We start from the raw sequence: 26,131 nt of genomic DNA, 5'->3' as shown, positions 1-26,131 counted from the left end.
TCTCTGTATAAATGCTCACATGCTTGGCAGTGATTACACGGATAACATAGCCATACATATGTGTCCTGTATCCCCCTCTTTGGTCCAGCATGACTGACTCGGTGAGCATAGAAACAGCGAGCCCCTGCAGTGAGCTCGCACTGAAACAGATCTTGGGATTAGTGAGTGGGTCAAAGTATTGTTTTAATCAGGTTCTGGCTCTCCGCTCCTGACTGGTGCAGGAAACACAGATGGCAGTTTTGAGTGGCATCCCAGGGTGGAGGGAGGGGTTGGGGGAACCTTCCATTCTGATCACTTGTTTCACACATATTATGTCATGCAGTTGATCCCTCACATGTACAGTGTGAGAGGAAAAGCCCGCCTGCTGGGAAACTAGCTGCGCTGTTAAGAGCAGTCAAGGGGGAGGCTGCTCTTTTGTATTCCTGTTACTATCTTTCAATTCAAATCAAATAGCTTTATGAGCACAAACATACAGTATTACAATAGCTTAGTACAATTGCCAGATCTATACATACATATGCATTTGAAATGTGCTGTTAAGTTCATAAACATTTCTGAACAAATGCAAGAATAACATGTTTTCTTTACAACGAAAACAAAATACTTTTTGAACATGAACTAAAAAGGTGAATTATTGATTATTGTGCAGGGAAATGCTGATAGTCAATTCATATATTACATGAATAATAAAATAATAACACAAAGACGTGAGAGCTGGTGACTCTGTCCTAGTTCCTTGTCTAATTCTTGAGATGAGGTGTCGTGAAAAGTATGCTTTTGCTTCATACATGTGATATGAAACGTTCTGTGGAGTTATGGCTGGATCAGTGGAGTCACAGTATGTGTACAGCTGATGCAGAGCCCGATGGGACTGTATAGTGCTGCATGTCATAGGGCTGTGAGTGCTCATACACACAGATGACCCACATAACAGATAATTTACTGCAGGCCATGTAGCTCAGAACGCTCAAGTTAATTTTAGTGCATCCATGACCTGCTTTATATCACAAAGGTAAGAGAGTGGTGCAGCAATGAGTCCTGAAACCTGGACACGAGTTTGCCTTTTACCAGTACCACTTTTTTTTCGAACGTTGTTTTTGTTGGAAGCCTAAAATCAAGTCTGTCGTTAGCAGAGATTTTCACGTTTTGTTGTACGACAGAAAATGTGTCAGTTACATGTCAGTATGTATTAGGGGTGTAACGGTTCACAGAAGTCACGGTTCGGTTCGTACCTCGGTTTGGGGGGGGTCACGGTTCGGTACGGTTTCAGTACAACAAGGAAAAGTAAAAAAAAGTCCCAAATGCATAATTTTTTTTGCTGTTATTTATTTTTAACAGTAGTGCAAGTTTTGGTATGAAAATAAGGAACTCTAACATTTGGAATCATTAACTGTATTACACAGTTAAAAACAAAACACAAACAGTAACACACACACTCAGATGGCCATATTATTTATAATGGCTGATGTCAAACAAAAAGGTTAAATAAGCTGTACAACTAAAAAGAATGTCTTGAAAATATTAAAATAAATAATAAGAAAGTGTTTCAATCACAATCAATAAAAGGCAATACAGAACTGTGTAACATCTCCTGATGTCAAAATATAAAATAAATACAATAATATAAAACAAAATAAAATCTACCTTTAGGAGCAATGTCTAACATGTGTAATTAACTTGTGAGTGTGTGAGGCGCCATTATGCCTAAATAAAGGTGCTCAAGCTTTACTCTATTTTCAAGTTTTTCTTCAAAAAGATGAGTTTGTCTACGTTGTCAGTAGTGAGGGCAGATCTGTTGGCGGTAACTATGTCACCTGCCGTCGAGAAAACCCTCTCGCTGGGGACTGAGACTGACTCGGATGTGATTGAGCATGTTTGACGTGTTACCACTAGCATACCGCACCGCTGTCGAACAACGCCGACACACCGTCCTCGTCCGATCCACAACTCGCACCCCATCATTGTTGTAGTCCACAGGGAACCCGAAATGTTCCCACACACCTGATTTAAAAGAAGCAGGTGGGTCTTCTAGCTCCTGTGTGTTGTGTGAACTCGCCATAGCTAACTTTTCTTCTTCATATATTGTGTTCGTTTTGTTGTGTTTTGTTCTTGTTCTTCATTTGTTATTTACGGGCGGCTGGCTTTTAGGCGCAATGCCGCCCCCTGGATTATATATAGTGTAATACTGCCCTGAGTGACAGACTTTTTTCCCACTCGTAAAAAAAGGCGTATTCGCCGTGTGACTGCATGTGCCGAACCGTGACGTCCGAACCGTGACGGTACGGGACGAATACGGATACCGTTACACCCCTAGTATGTATACATACAGTATGTGTGTGTGTTTGTTTAGTATGTGTTTGGTTTGTGAAGCAATTTGAGTTACTTTTGTGAATTAAAATTGCTTTATAAATAAAGTTTGATTTGATGATTATTTTAGCACAGAACAGGACCATTGACGTGTTGCTGGTTCAGTGTTTCCCCTAGGATGGAGTCATAGCAGCGGTGCTAAGGCACAAGGGCCTAGCAAAATGTGAGTGTGTGGAATTTGTTAGTGTGTGTGCGTGCGAAGGGAGCTGTATACTTTTCAATAATCCAAACATCTTTAGAATATGATCACAACCAATAACGAATCATTTCAACTTGTTTATTCTTATGTTACCTAGTTAGTTTTCTTTATTTTTCTTTATGCATATTTTACTAATCACTCCCTTTTTTAAACTGTTTTTTTTGTACTGTCCTATAGTACACATTGGAATGATTTCTTACTTTATTTTTTACGACTAGGCTATATTAAATAGATAAAGGTGTGCTCTATCTAGCTCTCTGTCTCGCTCGCTCACAGAGGCTGTATGCTCCTCCGTGGCGATGACGCGAGCGCCACATATTATTATTTTAATGTACAAAAAATAAATAAAAATAATTTATTTTTATTATTATTTTGTTGGTACCTGGCTGGCGCCCCGTAGCAGCGGCGCGCATACATGCAGCGCAGCGCCGCCGCTGCTGAATGTATATAGGGGAAACACTGTGGTTACTTGTCAAAGTGGCTGTTAGAGTACACTAATTGCCTCCCCCCTCCTTTCAGCTAATCATTTGTAAACTGTAATCCAAAACCTATAATCACAAGCTCATTTCAGGGGGGAGAGACTGAGTAAAAACACAACATTCCTCTGCTGACATGAAGGTTATAGGACAGTAGTGCAAATTGGAGGTATCTATGGGTTCACTGAATAGATCACATCCCCTCCTTGTTGCTCAGCTATGAGACCCTCACACCCACTTAAACTTTCATTAAAAATGTACTGGTTGTGGTTTTGAATGGGTTGCTGTTGGGTGTGTTGACAGTGGGGGGCACTGGCATTTACATTCCTGGCATACTCTTGACATCAACTGATTTCCATCGGCTTAAAGGATGCACAGTCACCTTCTCGCTTATCAGTCATGGTGACAGTGTTGACAGTAGGGTTGCCAGAAACTGACCATGATCAAAATCGATTATTCGGCAGCCCTGGCGAATAATAATCGATTAATCGACCCCCCCCCAAAAAATAAACCACCATCATGTAGCCTGTATTAATAATAGCAGCATTGAAATACATTCAATAATTAGCCTATTGTGTGTGCGTGCATCTCGCATCTTAAAAAAAAAGGCAATGGCAGGCACTAGAACAATAGGCCGTACAATTTCACCTTGAAGTGAAGTTGGTAATGGCCGGCTGTGCTGCGTCTTTCTTTGTAATCTCTTTGGCGTGCTTCGCACTCAAATGCGAACGCATTGCTGAGGTTGAGCTGTGATAGAACAACGTCTTTTCGCAGAGCTTGCATTTCACTTCCTTTGTACTTATAAGTTCAAATTAGTTCCACGAGGAGGAACTCTTTTTACCTGCCGCTTTGTTCATCTTTAGTGTGAGGGGGGGCGGGGGCGGTGTGTAGCGTGCTGCAGCAGCAGTCTGCTCTGCACGCAGGCTTCCTCCAAGTTTACAGTAAAACAAACTGGTGGTGTGAATGGCCATTTACAATTGTTAATACTATTACTATTATTAGCATTAGTCTATATTTTGGTTGAAACTAAGCCAGAAAAAAAAAAAAAACATAAATAATAATAAAAAAATATATAAATAAAATCGATTTTTAAAAATAATATTCGATTATGGAGACTAACGATTAATCGAATAATCGCTGGCATCCCTAGTTGACAGCAGACTCTATTGCTGTCTGTGAGCATTACGAATACATCCCATCATAAGGTTCAGTGACATTACTCATCACATAAACACTGTTTTGAAAGGTCTGTAAGGACTGTCATGTTATGGTGATTTGAAAAGCGGGCATAGCTTGTATAGCTTTGCTGAGGCTGTATTTTTATACATATAATGACTTCTGGGTGGAATGTTGCCTTTATTATAGAAAGTCAATAGACATAAATGAATTGGGGATAGTATTGTATAATCCCAAAGGCAACAAATAAATAGTTCTAGTGTTGCAATTGAAGTGTATTGTTATTGATTAATATGCCAATTATTTTCTTGTTTGGTCTGTTAAATGTAGTTTCTCGATATAATCCAAAATTGACGTCTTTTTTGTTTTTGCTTTGTCCAACCAATAGTCTAAACCTCACAGAAAAGCAGAGCATCCTAACATCTGAGAAGCAATCCAGGCATTTTTCTAGCAGAAATGACCAAATTGTTGAGAAATGGTTTCTTCTCAGTTTGTAAAACTAATAACAGTTGCAGAACACATAATGACAACAGTTTTGGCTCTGTGCTACAGAGATGACACATTTGTGAAGACTGACCCTGGAGTGCAATACTCTCTGGTTCTCCCCCAGCTGATAGTATAGTTGCCAGCTCATAGAGTCCTATTGTGAACCAGGAAATGTTGAGTACCCCAAAGTTGTATGTAACAAACAGCATCATTAGCATATGCAGACATGTAGCCAAACATTGCCTTGGTGATTTGGACAGTATTGGAGTGATTTTGGAGGTTATTGATGATGCTGAATCCACTCCTGACATTCTCAGGATCCAAAATAGCCATATTTGTCATTCTGGTGGGCTGATTTTGATTAATCTTGGGTCCATTACAAAGTATCAGGGGATTCAAAACTTCAATTTCTGATCCAGAATAGGTCAGAAATGGATTCAGCATCCTCATAAAACCTCTTCCAGTTGTTCCAGAAAGGTTTGCTGCTTGCATGAGAATGAATCAGGGAGGTCAGAGCAGGTATGTAACTGTGAGGTTATCAAGTGGGACCCTCCCCTCACAGCTGTTTCAGTGATGAGCCCCCACACCTCCTGCAGGCTGAACTGCAAGACTCCACATGTGAGCTGTCAGAGAGGCTGCTCCGACCCAACACACTGCCTGTTCTCCTGCTCCACTGAACCCCATGCAGCAACACAATGATGAGGCGTACAAGCACACTAGAGGCTTATGTGATATTAATACATTATAACATTTGAATATGATGCGAATACAAATACACGTTCATTGTTATGCAGATGATACTCAATTCTATTTATCGATAATGATGAAACCAATCATCTAAATACTATTCAAAATTAAAAACTTAAAAAGTTGGATTATCTTAAATGCTTTAATGTATAACATTGACAGAACTGAAGTTATAGTACTCTGGCCCTAACATCTCCGAAACAAACAATCTGATATGAGCATGATTTCATTGCCCTTATTTGGGTCTAAGGTGACAGAAATGTGTAGTTGTTGTTGGGATGAGGAAGAGTAATGTGTGATTGCAGTCATCTCGATCACTAGCCTAATCACACCAAATATGTTTAGACATTTTAAATACATTTGACTGAAATTGTATCATAGTATTACACACTGTTTTGGAAACCATTTAGAAAATCAACTGTTGAAAACACTTGGAGCAACATTTCTTGTTACCCCATTGGCCAATAAAGCTGATTACAATTTTGATTCTGGTTTGCAAATAAAATCCTTCAGAGTTTCTAATTCCATAACCTCAGACCTCAACCAAAGCTGATTTATATCTGTGTAAATGAAATATTTTGGGGGTTAGGTATGTCAGGTAAAAGAAAGCAATTGAAATACTTCATTTGAAGCTTGATGACCCTAACCCTAACCCTAACCCAATGAAATGGTCATTCATTTCATTTTGTGATGATTTATTGACAAAATAATCAAAATGTCACAGGGTAATTTAAAGAGTGCTAGATGCACCACTATGCGTTTTATTTCAGCTTCCAGATTTTTGGTCTTTACAGTGGGACCGTCAATCTTTACGATGTGTCTGAAAAGTTATGTATCTTTATTTTTTCAATCAAATCAAGTTTGATACAGTAGAAATGGTCATTTGAAGGGGGTAGGGCTGCTCGATTATGGCAAATCATAATCTCGATGATTTGGGTCAATAATTGATATCACGATTATTAAAAAACGATTATCCATTTACTTTTAAAACATCCATTTATTGAAAAATAAAATGTGAACTGTATGTTTTCATAATCGTTGCAAGCAAAATCGTAATTGCGATTAAAATACGATTAATTGAGCAGCCCTAGAAGGGGGCAGACCTGAGCAGACAGGCTGCTGACCCTGGAACGACCCAAAGCTCTGCCTTCGGGGGGGGGGGGGAGGGGGTCCTGGGTGTGGACAGGTCATCCTTAACTTGTTTTACAGAAAGTCACTCCTTACCATAGCCTGTTCACTCCAGGCGTAAGGCTCCGGCAAAAGGGAATTATAAGTCAAGTTTCCATCCAAACATACTGCAAACAAGAGATAATGTGAACTAATGTGCGATTCCATCCACCAGCGTCTTTACACCTACCAACAAAAGTCACTCTTTATTCTTTGACATGTAAAGGTTTGCCAGAATAACATACTGTAAAAAAAGAGAAATAGAGAAAAGCGAATTTAGCTTTTCTCTACAGAAACAATGTAGCATTTATAATAAGAATAAATAAAAATGTTTGACTACATACACAGAAAAAACTGAAATGTTGACTTTAATGAAACCTGTTTCAATGTAATTAAAGTCAAGGTTTCAGTGTAATTATTCATCCATGAAATGTAAATGTCCCTCAAATGATTTGGTTGTATTGCAGTAAAGCTAGGTATTTACTCTGTGTAATAGACATTCTCATATAATTAGGATCGTTTGTTGTGACTCTTAAGACTGTACTTTTTCAATAGAATAACAATGCTAATAAAAGCACCTATTTTACCTCCTATAAAAAGAATAGAAAATATGAATGACTACTGCAACTATGTTTTCTTTTTATATTTTAGGTCACTGTAATTTAGTTGCTGAACCAGAGAAAAACAAATCTCATGATTTCCCAGAGAAGCGGTGTATCTTCTGGAGAGGGCGGTTGTTTTTCAGAAGTGAGAAGGTTTATAGTATTCTCCAGGGCCTTCTCCTGGCACTTGTGAAAAGCAGGGGCTTGGCATTTCTTGTACTTGAACAGAGTCCCAAGTTCCAAAAGTTTGCACAAAAGCCTTGTTGCCTAGCTGCGTGTGAGGAGCCTCAGAGCGCCTGCCAGGCTGGCTTTGTGTGCGCGGCTCTCTGACTGAGCAGGATCTTCTGGAGAATCCACTGGAATGCAGTCGGGAGAGAATTCCCTCCTCGCTAATCTTATTCAGTTTCATGCCAGCGGGAGGGAGCCATTGAAAGTTGCCATAGTGCATTAAGAACCCTTTTCAGCTCAAGTGAATTGCCCTCTGATGCTCAGATTTGCCATGCGTTATTTAAAACTCCACATTTGGTGGTCTAGTTCTACATTTTGGGATTCTTACGAAGATATTTGTGGGGCCGCAGAATCAATCCGTCCACCTCTCCATCTGTCCACAAACTGACCCGCCCTTCCTTTCCTCCATCCTTCCTTTATTCATCCAACCCTCTCTCCATCCATTCATTCAGTCTGCCGTTCATCCACCATTCATTTAATCATCCCTCAATCCTTTCATTTTCCAGCTCCCAATTCACTCATCAATCCATCCATCCATCCCTCTTTCCATCCATTCGTCCTTCCTCCATTCATTCAGTCTGCCATTCATTTATTTATCCCTAAAGAATATTAGGTTCAACTTAATATTATTGCTTTCAACTCACCTAATACAATTATATGGAATCTGTTGACATAATACATACAATTTAAGTCAATGTTACATTTTTTCAGTGCATCCATCCATTCATTCATTCATCCACAAAAACTGAAGCAGTGACTTTAATGAAGTGTAACAGATGTCACATAACTGTATGAGGTTAGTTGAAAGCAATACTATTAAATTGAACCTAATATATTTAATATTTATTTCAACATAATACTATTGCTTCTGACTTGATTGTATTGGATTGTTTCCTCTGAGATTAGGAGTAAGACGTGGTCTGTGCAGCGTCAAGGATTTGGCTGTCAAACTGTATTGCACAGCCATGATTTATGCTTGAGTTGGGATGAAGGGCTAATGTCTTGGAAGTAATCCATGGATTTAGCCATGTATGCCTGTGGGGCAGAATGTGTCTTATTAATGTCATCCGTACCATGTTCTCTCATTCTCTGCTGTGTTTCCAGTGATGAAACACAGTCATTAGAGGGGCTGTCATCACAGATTAGACTCACAGGATCACATGGGACATCCTCTTCCTCTTCACGGTGGAGCTGTACCATCGGTGTTGAGTTGAAAATGCTGTTTTCTCTCTATCTCACATCCTGTGTTCCTCTCAGGTTACCAGCTCGTATGTATGGCTGGTAATTCCCCTGTAGAAAGGGATGACTACAAAGTGAACATCCTTTTACAATAGTAATCCTTTTACTTTAATAATGTTACCCTTACTTGACATGCAAACTAACTCATCTGTTCAGACAGAGGGGAGTCTGGGAGATGTTTCTTTCATCAGTCTTTCTGAAGTGAAGCATGTTATTGTCCATAATATCCTGAGATCAGTTATAATCTAATGTAACTTTTGTTGTTAGAATTCTTACACTTGCAGTTGTAACAAAGTGAAATAAAATGTTGCTAGCCTTGAAAGACTACAGCTCCCATGACATGTTTCTACTACAGCAGTGTGCTATAATAAGTCATTCTGACTGTTTCTCTGTTTCCACGATATCCACTCAAATCATTCGACAACTTGCAACAGCAACAATATTGTTACCATTTGGTTCGGGTAACAAACGTTTTTAGCTCCGCTTAACCCAGGGGTGTCAAACTCAAATTCAATTCAATTCAAAACCTTTATTTATACAGATAAAACCCATTGAGATCATAGACCTCTTTTACAATGGTGACCTGCTTCAATTAGTTCCAAACATTAATACAAACATGACAGAAAACAAAGGACATTATATGATACTACAGTTTCTATACTAGTAGCATTTACAGACACCAATATTTTCTGATTGTATTGCGTCTATCCTAGCTTTAAAAACATGAAATGGAATCAAACTGCTTAGCTTCCATTCCTTTTGTAGACTGTTCCATGCTAGCGGCGCTGCGCATCTAAAAGCTGTATTTCCTAATACAGTCCTAGCAGTTGGCACATGTAATACAACCACAGCTTTAGATCTCAGGCAGTAGCCATTTACAATACGCTGTGAGATCAGGGAACAGATGTAAGACGGAAGTTTCCCTAACATTGCTTTATAAATAAAAAGATACCAGTGATTTAGCCGCCGTACAGTAAGTGAAAGCAACCCTGCCCTTGTATACAGGGTACAATGATGAGTCAAAGTCTTACAGTCTGTCACAAACCTTAGTGCACTATGATAGGCGGCATCTATCTTAGTGAGGTAATTGACCGGCGCATTCATATAAAATAGATCACCATAGTCCAGCACAGGTAAAAAGGTCACAGTGACCAGCCTTTTCCTCGCCTCAAGAGAGAAACAGGACTTGTTTCTATAAAAAAAACCTAGCCTAACCCTCAGTTTTTTAAGCAGGTTATTTACATGCAGTTTAAAAGAAAGACAGTCATCAAGCCAGATACCAAGGTATTTGTAAGAGGTAACCACTTCAAGTTTTTTTCCTTGCATGTTTACAATATCTAAAACAGGCTCTGGTGACTTTTTAGCTTTTGAAAAGAGCATTAACTTGGTTTTATCCACATTTAAAAGAAGCTTAAGCGCTGAGAGCTGAGTCTGAACAGTGTTAAAAACAGTCTGTAATTTAACAACAGCCTCCTTAACTGAGGTACCTGCACAATACATCACAGTATCATCCGCATACAAATGTAAGGTAGCTTCCTCCACATTATCACCCAAGCTATTAATATAAATGGAGAATAAAAGTGGACCTAGAACAGAACCCTGAGGTACACCATTAGAAATGCTCAACCACTCAGAAGTGAGCCCATCAAAGTGTACACATTGGGACCTTTCAGAGAGGTAGTTCACAAACCACCCCACTGCAAGGCTGGACAAGCCAATGCTGAGTAGCCTCTGTTTTAAAATGCGATGATCAACGGTGTCAAACGCTTTAGGGAGATCAATAAACAGAGCTGCACAACTCTGCTTATTATCTAAAAAACTAGTGATGTCATTTACAACTTTCATTGTCGCAGTGATGGTGCTATGTTTTTTCCTGAAGCCCGACTGATGTTTCGACAGGATATCATTTATACATAAAAAGTCCTTTACTTTACTCAATTTCTTCACGGGCCACATTCGCATAAAGGTTGCACTCAAAGCGCCGGTTGTAACTATATATATATATATATATATATATATATATATATATATATATTTATATATATATATATAAAATAATGTATTATATTACATAATTGCCTCTGAATTGGATTATTATCGGATAGGATAATAACTTAGTAATTATCTACGTCTGAAAGCAGAAGTCCAGGGCAAATCATTGCAAGTCTCTCCAGTATGCATGTCACAAAACGAGATGCATTGTGGGACATGTAGTTTATGGGCAACCTGCTTCTGTAAAGTGGCATGTAACCGTATAATAAACGTATTATATTCTTTGCAAGCTCTTGCAGGGCCACATAAAATGAAGTCGCGGCCGCGGGCCGGATTTGGGCCCCGGGCCTTGAGTTTGAGACCCCTGGCTTAACCAATTGATTGATCTACCAATAATAAATTATATAAGATTTTCTTAGGTTTACCCCCCCTGTCTATTCACAAAGGCTGAACCACACAACTTCATGTTTTTGGAATCTTGTTGAATTTAAAATGAACTAATGCAGTCTTCAGAAACAAATATGACTCACTTGTTATGACTTGTTTCCTTGAGAATCATTGTGATTGAAAAAAATGCAGTCAATTTGGGGCTTCGGGGGGGGCCTGGATTATTTGCAACATCCAAAAGGACACACCAGAGAAACATGAGAACTGCTTGCTTAAAAAAAGACAGCCCAGTGAGTGTCAGAGGGGATCAGAGGCACATGCAGGGATGTCTGTAATAACCCGGCCCAGGCATCATAGAGCCACATTAATCCACTTAATTGAGGGCAACTATTGAATGAACACGAGACTGTGAGAACCTCCCGTAGCAGAGAAGAGGCCGCTGTGGCTGGGACCAATACCTCAATAGTTGTAAATGGAGTGTCCCTGCCTCCTATTGGTTCTTGTTCCCTCTTCTACCCCCTTGCGTTTAGGGATCCCCCCTATTATGACAGCACAAATCTAACCCCAAAACATGGCAGGTTAGGGTTATGGTTTGTTTTTTCCCAATATGATTATTGCCATTTTCTTATATTGTATCAACAATAAATTAAAAAAACATGTACTTCACACTTAAATAAACACATACACACACCCTTAACTGGCGCTAGTACTAAATAGCATACATATAAAATAAATATTTTAGAAGAATTTCACACATTTCCTTTCAGAGGCAGTCCACATTCCCATCCTTCATAATGGTTATATATGGTTCCCAGAGCTGTACCTCCTGGCTTGAAGAAGTCCAAATTCCAAAAGTTTGGTCTGTTTGAAGTCCTTTGGATATATTCCAAGTGCACAAGTTAGACGTTCCAAGGGACTTTGAAGTGAAACATCTCTGACTCCTGAATACATCTTTCCTGAAGATTTGACAAAAGACAAAGAAATAACTATCCTTTCTCATCCAAACACTTAGTGCATCATCTGAAATATTAGCAGACATATGATGAAGTTTGACAGGATTTATGTACATTCTCATGAACCATTAGCAATTTGAACCTATAGCATGTATTGTCTTACTTTGTGCTTTTAGGCAAGCATGGTTCCAATCTGCCTCATCAATATCCTCTTTTATATCTGACAGCTTGATAGGACTTTAAAAAACCCTAACCACTGTGTTGACAACATTTCATTATCAAATGATCAAGTCAAAGGTAGTTTCTGATCTTCTCATAACACTATATTGAAAGTTCTTGATCAACCATGTGTCAGCCATGTCAGCAGTTCTCTATGAAAGCCTAATGTCAGACTCAACAGTTTGGAGGCGGTTTCCTTTCTGTGTGTACTGTGGTCTGTTATTGTGTGTTTCTCTTGAGTGGGGCTTAGTGAGCATGGATTATCCTGACCACAATTCCAATTGTACAGCTCATAAACACCTCATGCTTTGTGACATTTCAAATAAAAACCCTCCTCCAAAATACAGCATTTATCAAAGGACAGAGCCCTGTATTATATGTCCATATAATTGGGTGTTTTGACAGAACCAATAACATGTATTCGAGGATTTTTGATTAATAACAGTCCTCATGTCCAGACATGCTTTCAGCGTCTGTTTTCACTGCAATTATTACAGGCTCATTTGATGACTTCATTGATAACAGTGAAATAATTTCACATTGGAAGCCCACTCACTAGAATTGAAAATATGTATGATACTCCGTATCTGCCTGATATAAGTGTGTTGGTGTTTTAGTAGATTCATATATTAAACTTGTTTAGAGACGGCATGCATGGAAAGAGCACCAGCATATGCCACTCAAATAATAGTGTTTTTTGCATATTCTTTTTAAATTAATACAGTTATGCTTACATTAGGGATAGGTATGAGTTCCTGGGTAGATATAGAATAATCAAATGTTGTAATAAAAACATATATAATACATATTTACGTAGCGGTTTTCTTTAAAGGGACAGAACCATAGCCAAGATAATGTGCTTATAGCGTCGGACAACGTTCATGTTTTCAGTCAGACATCCCTCCAGCTATCCTGTGGATGTTAGTATGCTCTCTGCCTCTGCATGTTTCAACTCAGCAGCCATAAACTAGCCGCATTTTTGTACTTACATATACATACTCATTTAGTTGTGAAAAGTGGTGGGGACACTTTTTTCAGATACAAATAATACTGTATTGCGCACAACCCTTTTTTTTACACACTAGTTTCCCGTATCTATTTGTTAGCGACACCTGTAGACTTAAAGTGTCATGCTGCAGACTATTGTCGCAGGAACCATTATACAGCTCTGAAAAAAAATGAAGAGATCACTCCAAATTGTTCTTGAATCTCAATCTCTACATGTATGGCAGCCATTCCGTGTCTGTTGAATTCCAACACAGAGAAATATTGTCAGTAGTTTATAGAATAAAATACTTAATTATTTTATTTGACTCAAACACATTCCTATAGTAAAACCAGAGAAACTGATAATGATGCGGTGGTCTCTTCATTTCCTCCAGAGCTGTATGTGTAGTGGGGGGGAAATGATTGAGGAAGCCAACAATCTTAGATTTATTTAGCATTTGAACATGTATACTAAGCATTCTGGTACTCTCTGAGAAGAAAACAAAGCCAAAAGACAACATTTACTTCAGGCAAACAAACACTGTCTCATGCATGTTTTTGGGTCATATTAGAGTCAGTAGAGTAAGGAGGAATTATTTTTAGTTGACATTATTTGTTGTTAAAGTGCAGAGCCTGCGCCCTGCTGCTGCAAAGCGGGAGCAATTCTGTTTTTACAAAATGTACATTTCCAAATTGCACATCTTGGGTCCCCTGAAATACACCAGACAAGTGTGAACAGACAACATCTTCTAAGGTGTACATGTTAACCTGTGCAAAATAAACCAGTGTTGTTGTTTATTCAATTTCATGCTATTTTTCAGAACATTTATAAAAAGTACATCTTTTAAAAAGTGATGGGGACAAAATTAGCCATTTAAAAAGTGATGGGGACACGTCTCCAGCTTCCCCAGTATAAATGACATGTAAGGAAGCTAACATGACATATGCATGGACTGTAGATAGACGTGTGTGTGTGTGTGCAGTAGTGCTGGGGGGAAACTATTATTTTGAAAACGATTAATCGGGCGATTATTTGATCGATTAGTCGACTAATCGAAAGATTATTTTTCTGTTGTTCAATTCATAAAAAACGTAATGTAAAAAAAAACGTAATGTAAAAATATTTTTTTTCACGATACTGTGTCTCAGGGGATCTTAATATTTAAGAACCTATTAATGTGTTATACCAGATTAACGGAAATAATCTCAGCTAACTGACGATACAAACCATGTTTACCAAAACAAAACACAAGTCTCATAAGAAGCATCTAAATGACCCCTGAGCGAAAAATGCTAACGGACATTGGCACAGAACTCAAGATAAAAGTACCCTTATTACTTATCGTAGCTGCACATACAATATATCCGATTAAAGCTGAGACTCCACAGATTATGTAGGTACATAGTATCATCACTGAGTGATCCGGACTCGCGACAGGGGAAGCAAATACAGTCATCACAACACGTACCTTCACAGAGCTTCTAGGGAGATCGTCTCACCACCGTAGCTGTCAATCTGATCAAAAGACGTGTTCAATGGCATTAAAATGAGAAAAAACGCGGCTGAATCGGTTAATCCATAGGTTTTTAACGTCTATGTATAAACAAATTATTGAATTTATAATCCATAATTCCATTTTTATGTAAAAATCGGAGAGCAAATGCTAGCTGCTAATGGTTGCCACCACAGCTAGCTGCTGCTTCCGGTCAAGCAGCAGTCTCAGTGAGATATAAATATATAAATATCTTTGCGTTTTGGACTAACTTTAAAATATTCCCATGCTTTTGAAGACCTAGGGCGAGATGTTTTCGTTTGAGGGCTTCGTGCGCAATCCTGTGAGGAGGAGGTGGTAGCCGTTTCAGTCTCCATTGTGTTAGAAGTGCGATTGCGAACTGCTTATTGCTTTGGGTGACCCACGTGTGTGTGGCGACCATATATACAGTCTATGGTGGCGACGCGTCGACGCGGAAATATGTCGTCGACGATATTTTGAAGTCGACGCGTCGCTACAGCACTAGTGTGCAGGGGGGGGGGGGTGTTGTTGCAGTTTGTTTTATGTCTCATTGTGTGTGAAGGGTTTGCTTCTTAGTAAATGTCATTACATGTCACTTGTTAGACGCTTTTATCCAAAGCGACTTACATACTCAATACTGTGGGCAATTTGGGGTGAAGTGTCTCAGGGACACAACGACATGCTGAGTGCAGTGGGGTTTGAACCTGTGACCCCCTGATCTGAACTCCAAGGGACAACCCACTGCACCACACGCCTCCCTACACACGCCTAGTACAGCAGGCTCTAAATCTCTGACCACATTTGAACCCTGTTCCGCTCTCATTACGGATGATTTCTGTGGCTCACATGATCCAAGTGGACTGTACATGGTTTAACAACCTGGACTTGTCACTCTGCCCTCCTCCATGCTTCCTGTTTGTCAGCCCTGTGAGCGCAGCACATGCCGGCTTGTTTTCACTCCATGTGTTTCCTGTTGTCTTCCCAGCTGCACTGAGAGGATGAAGGGGAGGAATCCTGGCAGTGTGTGGAGTTTGTAGAAACAGCAGCCCTGGCAGCCATTCGGACTCCTGCTTGATCACTCTTCCTGCTTCATGAGGCAGCAGGATGCAGCTGAGGTCCTCGCACTCTCCGAGCGCCTCCTCATAGCCTCACACAAGGGGCACGCTGAAAATGTGGTCCAGCTCATCAACAAGGGCGCAAAGGTAGCCGTCACCAAGGTGAGTGAACTCTCCAGAGTCTGATTATTACATTATTAGAGGTGATGTCGCTGGAACCTTGTACATTTGATTTGATTTGCTTAACAAAGGGGCCCAAGATCAGGGAGTGCCAAAAGGTGGATCACCTCCATCTGCAGTTCTCTGGTGTTGTCTTGCCAACAGTCATGACTCTGAGAAGCTGCTAATACACTAGCATGGACTCTTTGACGAACGGCTCAAACGATTGACGAAATGATTTCTGTTTAACTAATAACTACTGTTAATTGATCAAATGATTTCAGCTCTAATTAGATCAAGATTACTTCAAAAACTGCTGACTGGATTTGCTGTCAATATATCTTCCATTTGTGCTCATTACATTCAAAACGTTTTTAATAAGAACACATATTACTTTCTGTTTGTAATATTATTTCCTGATCTGTATTATTGATAGATGAGTGGATTTGAAAAAACATATGAGTTAAAAAAAGTGTTGACTGTTCGACCACCACCCTTGACTGGGTTGGGAACCGAAACTCGGTTCCAGATGAGAACCGATAAGAAAATGCTGGGTACCCAAATTTCGGTTCTGCTTAACGGTTCCTAAACGCGGTAGACCCTGTATTCCACCGGGTCCGTCTGCGCCGCGGGTCCGTCTGCACCGCGGTGACCCGGTGGAATACAGGGTAGGCGGACTGGCCATCTGTGTGTTCTGGAGAATCACAGAACGGCCGGTTGTCAGCGGGCCGTTGGCGGCCGGCTCGGTATGCTGACGGCCGGCACCGCCCTTAATTTTTTAAAACGGCATCATGTAAGTTGCGCTGACAGGCGACAGAGGTCCACAGTTGCCCCGCAGCGAGGCTCCCCCGCCCTCCCGTAGGCAGTTCACGAGCTCAGTCACTTCATAACACCAAAGATAGATGGCGGTAAACGCTCTAAAGTGAGGCTCCACTACACTAAGAAAGAAAAAGACAAGGCACAGTGTAATGCCTGTTAATAGCTTGCCACAGGCATAGCTCAGTTAAAATAAAGCACAGCTATTGTGCAATACATTTGTATTGCATGTATATATTTTTTTTGTAAAAATGTCAGTTAAAGCTTAAAAAAATAAAGATATTTTTGTTATCTAAACGTTTGACCTCTTTCTTTTACAATTTTGGAATCGAAACGGGGAATCGATAAGAACTGGAATCGATAAGCAGAACCGGAATCGGAATCGATGCATTTCAAACGATACCCATCTCTACCCTTGACCCATTCACACAGTTGTGTCTAGCACAGTATGACATCACCAAATGAAAAAGGCTCCTGTCAGTCCATGACTCACTTTGACTTTTCTTGGTTTGTTAGTATCAAGTCAGTTTGAAAATGAATTGGACCAGAACTTAAAGGCAGCAATTATCAGTGTCTTTTCTCTTTCTCTGGACCTGAACCGAACAACAGTGAGGAAAACTCAAACAGAGAAATCTGAGAAGTGCTCAGCCTGCAGCAGCTCAGCTTCATCCTTCCTGTATTATAGTGTCTGCGTGTTTGGGTGTCCTCTTACTCCCATTGTGTCACTGAGTTATGTGACTGATAGATGTGCTCTAGTTGATAAAGCAACGTGGTTGGAAAGGTTGCTTCAAAAGATATTCCGCTAAAATTATCATTATAATCTCAATTTGAATATTACAATATTAAAGTTACCTGATAACTTTCTGTTACTTTTGGATACCTCAATATAAAATACAATGCAAATAAAGACAAAATAAAAGAAATATTATACATATTAAGCATTCACAGCTTTATCAAATCAGGTGTCCACCTTGTGCAGTTTAAAACAAAAGGAGAATGAAAGTAGCCTTAATGAGATCCATAAAGCAGATGCAGGCAGTACAAACAACCTATTCCCAGCATATACAAATAATCTACCTCTCAATGCATTAGATGTTAACATTTCCACCCAGTGAAAGCATTCTCTGTACTCCGTCATGATAAAGAACTGAAAGGCAAAGAGGCCCTTCTATGCTGTTTTCCCTTTCCTGTAGTGTGTTATAGATTTGTGTGCATGTACATGGTCTGCAAAGGCTAAAATCCCTGTGTTCCCATTGAACTCCGTTGTTTACTTCCGTAACATAGTGACATCACTTTAGCCGCTTTCACACCAAGTACTTTGCCGTACTTAGTGCCGGCACTTAGGTCTGTGGTTGACAGACATTTAAGAGACGGATCACGTTTTGTTCTACGACATTAAATCCTATGGAGAAATTGCATTGCTTTTTGTCAAAGGAACCGGACGTGGTAAACATGATAACTTACTTCCGGGTTTCAGGACGCGTCACTGCGGTTCTCTATTGTGCTGCAGGTTTCCTGGATTCAAACATCTTTTAGGTTTCAGGCACATATGTAAATCATTGTTTAAAAAAATAAATCCTCTTATTAAAATCAAAAGCGAGTGCATGCCAGGCCTGTGCTGGGCACTTGTGTGGATGCAATTCCCTGGAGGACTTTGTTGTTTATCATGTGTGTTCTGTTCTGATATCGCAAATCAATTTCCCATGGGAACATAATGGCATCATATTTTAACAGCTACAACAACATGACATGTGCCGCTGCCTGCTGGGATGATTCCTGCGACCAACCGATTTGTATATTTTGGCAGGGTGCCATTATGAATTCTAAATCCTGGATAAAGGAGGCAGGGTTACACATCAAACATTCCTCTGCTCAGGAAATGGAATGTACTATAGTTTTTTTGAAGGCTAATACGATGAATGGATTAAGGCTGAGAAAACACAAGACAGATGAAAAGAAATAAAAGCAGAAAGGATCAACCAATGTTATCAACCTCATCCGGTGTTATTAAAGAAGAACATGTGAGGAAGCAGAGTTCAGAGCCTGATGAATTCTGGTCTGCAATCTGGAGACTTCAGAGGACTGAGAGGAGTTTTTAAAAAGGACCAATTAACACATTTAATACATTGTAACAATACAACAACAAGGCTCAAATATGCATAGTCATTGAATGTAAACCTTGACATTTTTTAACTCGCGGTTAGTTTCACCACATCTCATGGTCTTCATTTAATAGTTTGAATGTCCTGTCCAGAAAATCTAGCTAAAAATGTTCCTTCACTTTTATCAAACACACGTGTTCATTGTTTAGTATCAAATATACAGTAAAGCATGTCTGATTGTAGAATTTACAAGAGCATTTGAGATTACCCAAAATATTGACTACCACTGAAAGACTGCCCCACAGAGCCACAAGCAGACCTGGGTCAGGGGGCTACTGGCTACAGGCCTCTGTTTACCTGAGCTCTGCTGCTGGCTCCATGCCAGGCCCAGAGTAACTCAAGCTCAGGGCCACATCAACACAGGGAGCCCAGCCGCACCCAAACAAAGCACGGAGCTCCACACGGGGAGATAATACCTGGGAGTTATGCGGCATGCGCTGTTGTGTGGGAATACACACATGATCTGTAATTAAAGTGTATTAATACAGATCCCCTGCGTCTTGTGTTTGAAGTGGGAATGGTGACATCCTGCTCTGTCATTCTTCCTAATGCAGTTCATTATATAGGATGAGAAGTTCAGGATGTCAGGATGTTTCCAAGCTTTTACCATAATCCTCCAAACCGTTATTATTATATAAACGTCTGGCATTACCCTTTTGAGGCAAACCCCTGTGTTCCAGAAACTATTAAGCATCAGTTTGATATAGAGACACACCATCCATTACACTAGTAACTCAAAGGATAGTTAACTCTTAAAGAGGACATATTCTACTCATTTTTAGGTTCACATCAGTATGTAGTGTCTCTACTGGGACATGTCTCCATGCTTTAATGTTCAAAAAGCTCTTTATTTTTCTCACACTGCCTGTGCTGCAGCACCTCTTTTCACCCTCTGTCTGAAACAGGGCCCAGTCTGCTCTGATTGGTTAGCTGGCTGGCTCTGTTGTGATTGGTCAACCTCTTAGAGATGTTCCGCCCGTTAGCCTGTCAAGTACAATGTGTTGGAGCGTGAGCCAATAGAAGAATGAGTGTTACAAAGTGATTCCACTATGATATTGAAGTAAACTAAGGAGACCAATCATGGTCTTTTGGGCAGTGGGGGGGGGGGGGGGGGGGGGGGGGGTGGGGGGGGGGTGGGGGGGGGGAAGTGTGTGAGAGGGAACACAGGGGGTGTTTCTCAATGTCGAGGACGCTTACTTGGTAGGACATGTCTTCCGAGTCACTTGCTTCAGAAGCGAGGCAAGAATCCTTCCTAGCCTCGGAAAACGAAGAATGGTGGAACAGGCTAACAGGTGTGCATATGTGCGTCATATGCGAGGCCCCGCCTTAAATGGAGCGCGATTTCCGCCAAAGATTTGGAAATTGGTCCGTGCGCAAAGCATTGTGGGGATTTTAAGACCGCGGAGGATACACATGTGCAGCCTCGAAATTTCCCGCAACGAAGGACGCCAGCCTCGGTAGAATTCCACACATCCTGGACATTGGAACAGTCCTTCGGTGGGACTCGATGACATAGCATCCTTGAAATAGTGGCTCTGGAGCATCCTTCCTCGACATTGAGAAACACCCAGGGATTTTAGCCTTTGCAGACCATCTACATGCACAAACACCTATAGAACACACTACAGGAGAGGGAAACCCCCAAAAGCATAACAGGGCCTCTTAAATCTGTTCTCGATCTTTAACTCTTAATATATTTTTATATTCATGACTACATTTAGGGATCTCAACTAACTAAGTGTAGTGAAGTCTCTCATGCCTTTCTGTGTGTACTTAACTGCAGATATTCCAAAGTTTTAGCTGTAAAAATACAATGCTTTGAGTATTTCCACAGATATTCCAATTGTTTCTTATGTATGTATACCACCAAAGAAACGTTTTTTTGTCTGGGGGTTATTTCAGTTAACTGACCCTCTAAACCAGTGGTTCTCAAACCTTTTCTGTCAGGCCCCCCCTTTGGAGAAAAAAAACACAAATAGTCAGGCTCAGTGGCGGTGCCAGAGATTTCTTTTGGGGGTGCTGTGGGGTAGCTTGACGTTTCATAGAGGGTGCTCAAACATTTAGGGTTTCCCATTAATGTACCGGGCGCTACAGTGGAATGTTCTACTGCAACACTCCCCACACATATACACAGTGTGACTGTTACAATGAAGGCTCGATAATCTGCTCACGGCATATAGGTGTAAGCAGGGGTCAAGTGCTATTTTTATAGGTGGTGTGTGGACCTCACATAGGGGGGTCCGGGGGCATGCTCCCCCGGGAAGATTTATTTCTAAATATTGAAGTTAAAAGTATCAATCTGGTGCACTTTGAGAGCAACATGAAGAGATCTATGGAGACCTCTCTCAACACCCATTTGAAACAGACCTGGAAACAGATTTACTTTTTCTTTATGGATATTTTACAAATCACCCTTTTAAACTTTATTCTTGTTTTACTGTCATATAGTATTTCATACCTGTTTTTAATTTATTCTCTTATTTTTTTATAACTATAATGATGATATAAATATATATATATATATATGTGCCTCGGAAATAATTGTTTACATTAATGGTGACCAAAACGTTTGAGACCCACTGAGATAACACTGAGAGTCCTTTAGCTCACTGAGCCTCTCAGTCTGACAGGAGAGGACTCTCCTCCTCCTTGTTGTTGAAAAAAGTCCTTATATCTGTTAGCGTAGCTCGCTAGCACCGGAAGCTTTAATGAAACACAGAGACCCAGACGTAATAGTACTGTATCATATTATTTTCGAATCAATAATTTTTTTAAGATGTTTTATTTTTATTTTTTTTAAATAACCATTTTTCCTCCTGGTCTCTCGCGCCCCCCCTGTCATGCCTCTGCGCCCCCCAGGGGGGGCGCGCCCCCCACTTTGAGAACCACTGCTCTAAACCTCCTAATGTTAAGTAACCTTTTAGCTTGAGGGCCCGCCCACAGATCCTTAAATTGGCAGGATGCAGAGCTTATCCTCCGCTCAGCTAACATGAACATCTGTGCAGATCGTGCGCTATTCTCTTGAACCATGGATTAAGTATTTGTTTGTGTTTTGTGGACTCATTACTGAGATGGATTGTACTGTGAAGCAGATTTGTTACCGTGGTCCCATTAGCTGTGAGCACTGTAGCGGTATGTGAATGTGAGAGTGGGACGGCGGAGGTGGGGCTTTTCACATAGTATGTTGTGCTCACTCTGATGTTCTGTCCACTCAGTTGTGTGTGTTTTGTGTCCGCAGTATGGCAGAAGCCCCATGCACCTGGCTGCCTACAAAGGCCACATTGAGGTTGTGCGTATCCTGCTCAAAGCCGGCTGCGACCTGGACATCCAAGACGACGTGAGTACATCCTCTGTCCGCTCGCCGTGTTCCACTGCTCCTCTCAGCTCTGACTGCAGTCCTGACCGCTGGTTACCAGTGGACTCATCTTTTTGATCTCAGCTCTTTTTTGTTGGAATTATCTTTAACACATCGGGAATAATATCACTGCAGTCCAGCGGTGTCCAAACTTTTGTCACATGCTTTAAGAAAAAAAACAGCTCTCCATAGGGTTTCATTTATTTTGTTACAAACAGTGTGGCAGCTCATCCCTTAACACAGAAGCCTCAGATTGCTTATGATGAGGGGAAATAGGAAGGGTATACTTCAAGCTGGTAATGTAAGTAAGTTATTGGGCTTTTTCTATCAACTAAGATTTGTTAGAAAATGTTCTCAACTTTAATTGACTGAATGTATTCAAAATATTGGGCTTATACACACATGAACACTGTGTCCTATACTTTTACACATATATTTAAGAAGTACAATATAAGACAAGAACAAGTTTAAGGTGTGGGCCATATTCCATTATACTTTTAGAAGCCGTAGTTTGTACACCCCTGCTGTAGTCTAATGACCTCTAGTGGTCTTGAATGGGACCCTTTGGACTGCCCACTTGTGGGTTTGCCCTCAGGATGCAAGACCCCCTTTCAGACAGATGGTGATAACCCAGATCTCTGGAATTGCCAAAATAACTCTCTGTGGTCGATGAGCTCCGCAACAGGCTGCAGTCCCTCCTCCAGGACTGGAGAGAGCAGGAGGGGCAGACTGAGGCAGGAGGAGGAGGAGGAGGAGGAGAGAAGACAGAGGAGGAGGGCTGGGAAAGAGCCTGGAGGATCAGGGAGAGTGAAGGAGGTTAGCCAAAACTGCTCCTACTGAGCCAGCGGAAATCTGCCCCCCACCTTCCTCCCCTGAACAAACTCCTCCACCGCTGCTGCTGCTGCGCTTCTTATCTAGCTTTGATTCACCCTCTCCTCCCTCCTCTTTCTCCTCCATCTCTCATGGAAATCATTGCTCTCATGTCCAACCTGCTCTGCTGAGTGTCACTCACCACTGACCTGCTGAATTCCATTTGTGGCTGAGCATAAATGTGAGCTTCACCTTTTCTCTTGGACTTCACTCTGAAAAAACTGAGACGTTGACTTCAATTAAATGTATTTGTCAACAAATGTCACATAACTGTACAAGTTGAAAGCAAACTATTAAGTTGAACCTATGTAAATGTAATAGTATTGCTTTCAACTAACTTAATACAGTTATGTGAAATCTGTTGACATAATACATGTATTAAAGTCAACGTTTCAGTTTGGTTCAGTGTGTGTCACTGTATGGTTACACAGCGCCATATTATTAACACCATTATTGTTTTAGGCTGTTATAACTCCGCTGAGCTTGGGGACATATAGTGTGTGTTTTAAAAAGGAGCTGACAAAAGTGTCAACATTAAAAGCGATAGTTTGTTTATTAGGAACTGCTGTACATGCTTTAATATATGGTAATGTATTACTACTTTTAGCAATAGTTTAAGTACATTTGATTTCTTCATTTGTTTGTTTTTCATCTGCTCAACCATGATACTGGTGATAAGATGATGTTACTTGTAAAATTGCAGAATTCATCAAAGTTTCATTTCTTTTTAGCATGCCCACTGTTGTTCCCCTGAACATGCAGGAAACACGTAAAGCAGGGCTCATTTCAGTGACCATGCGTTTTAAACTGCATGCAGATACATAAAGGCATTAGTCCAGGAATTAGTTGTAGCCTGAGTGAAAACAACAACTAACTAAGCAATGCTAAATTCACCATTCAACATTTTTAAATACTGTTTGATGGGATTCCAAGAGTATGATTAGAAGGTCAAAATGCATGTTCAGAATTGTCAAATATACAGCTGGAATCAGGATCAGTTTAGCTTAGCATAAAGACTGGAACCAGCCAGGCAGCTGAAGCTACTTTATAGATTTAGAAGGGAGTTATGAGCTGGAACCGTATTCTGATGAACAACTGTGTACCCATCAGCTGCCACTCCTCTGCAGGAGGACACCCAGCTATCGCATGGGTGCTCAGTCTTGCAACAAGATTTGTATCAAGCATTACACTTCATTCTTATTTTGTTTACTGTAAATCAGCTTAATATAAACGGCTTGCACTGACCTGTCAAATCCATCCATCCATGTCTTTGTACCACTCAAAGTAAGCTGGGATAAAACCATAATCCCCCTAAACTAATCTACAAACTATCCCATAACCTTTGTACATTTCAACATTTGTATTTATTTTAAATCTTCATAGCATAAAAATGCCCCTGCAAGAACCTAAATGCCAAATTTGGGCTCAGAGGTTTTTTTAAGAACTTGAGTAGTTTATTATTGAGTGTTTTTTACTACTTACTGTTAGTCAGTGTCATGTGTGTGTGTTGGCAGGGGGGGCAGACTGCGTTACAGAGGGCTGCTGTGGTGGGAAACTACGCCGTCATCAACGCTCTCATCCAGGAAGGGTGTGCGCTGGACAGACAGGACAAGGTGCAGATCACTCTCTCACACACACACACACACACACACACACACACACACACACACACACACACACACACACACACACACACACACACACACACACACACACACACACACACACACACACACACACCCAGGGGCACAGGGGGATCCATCATTAGGAATGCATTAAAGCATCTGATAATCACAGAGAAACCAGTGTGCCTGTAATCTGCTTAGCCTCATTCCCACTTAAAAATAAAGTTGTGTGTTGGTACGAGAAAGGAAATGGTGCATTAATAGTGTATTTTAGAAGATACTTAATGCTGCACCAGTGGGTACAAATAAAACCCAGCTAGTATTACCATGCATGCTTTGATAACGCCCATTTGCATACAAGTACTTTACAGTTGGCTTAATATAAATAATCACTTTCTCTTCACACCACATGCTGACATACTGTTGATCTCACATTTATTTGTATACATTTGTACAACACATTATCAGTTGTCATGGGTTGGATTTGTCCACAATTCTGAAACTTCATGAAGCATATAATACAGTTACTCAAGTCCTTTGACTTTAGAATGTGGATATTAGTATCAATCTAGAGTTTCATAACAAGGAATCCAAAGTGAGTTTCTTTCATTGATAATACTGAAGCTGAAAACCCACATTGGAATCAACACAAATGCAGTAAGTATGTGTACAACATGATTGTGTCCCTTCACATTATACCAGGAGAACATATCTGGTCAAACATAGGTGTAAAAGAAGCCATTATCAATGTACAATAAAGTGTTTATTAACCTGTAAAGAACAGGGCTTGTGTGAAGAGCGTGAGTCTGGCTGTGGTTGATGAGGAGTTGTTGTGTGTCAGGATGGGAACACTGCTCTCCATGAAGTGTCCTGGCACGGCTTCAGCCAGTCGCTCAAAGTCCTGGTGAAGGCCGGAGCCAACGCTCATGCAAAAAACAAGGTGAGTCTACCACTTTAAACACAGCACTGATTCAATGTGTTTGCAAGGTGTTACACAGTGTTACGGCCCGGCTCATAGGCGGCAACAAAGATGGGAGACCAGACAAGTTGAGTGTAACAAAAAGCATATTTATTTACTATAACAAAAACCAAAGGACTTCAAAGAAACCTAAGCAAATGTGGAAGTCAGTCATCAGTAATGATTGCGTGTATGGGTGTGTGAAAATGTGCAGAAACAAAGCCGCGGCCGTGTCCAACAGAAGAGTGAGAGGGCCGTGGTGGTGTTGGCCTTGTATGTAGACGCCCAGGTGTGGCTCATCAGGTTGATCACCTGAAACACAAACAAGAGCCAGCCAGCAGAACACAAAGGCAGAGACCTCTAGTGGAGTGGAGGGGGTCGTAACACACAGC

General features: G+C 40.6%; 1 protein-coding gene across 4 annotated transcripts in view; it reads left to right on the top strand.

Annotated features, from left to right (window-relative positions):
- The window catches only part of ankrd6b (ankyrin repeat domain 6b), a 54,541-nt gene that overhangs the window by 15,128 nt on the left and 13,282 nt on the right, over positions 1–26,131 (top strand). For all 4 annotated transcript variants that reach the window (XM_034204547.1, XM_034204549.1, XM_034204546.1 and 1 more), the window contains 4 exons: positions 15,725–15,956; positions 22,170–22,268; positions 24,671–24,769; positions 25,623–25,721. In XM_034204547.1, the coding sequence (XP_034060438.1) occupies positions 15,831–15,956; positions 22,170–22,268; positions 24,671–24,769; positions 25,623–25,721 (423 nt within the window). In that variant the 5' untranslated portion in view covers positions 15,725–15,830. The remainder of the gene's footprint in view (positions 1–15,724; positions 15,957–22,169; positions 22,269–24,670; positions 24,770–25,622; positions 25,722–26,131) is intronic.

Source organism: Gymnodraco acuticeps, unplaced genomic scaffold, assembly GCF_902827175.1.
Source record: "Gymnodraco acuticeps unplaced genomic scaffold, fGymAcu1.1, whole genome shotgun sequence".
Taxonomy (NCBI): Eukaryota; Metazoa; Chordata; class Actinopteri; order Perciformes; family Bathydraconidae; genus Gymnodraco; species Gymnodraco acuticeps.
This window is presented reverse-complemented; position numbering and strand designations above follow the sequence as displayed.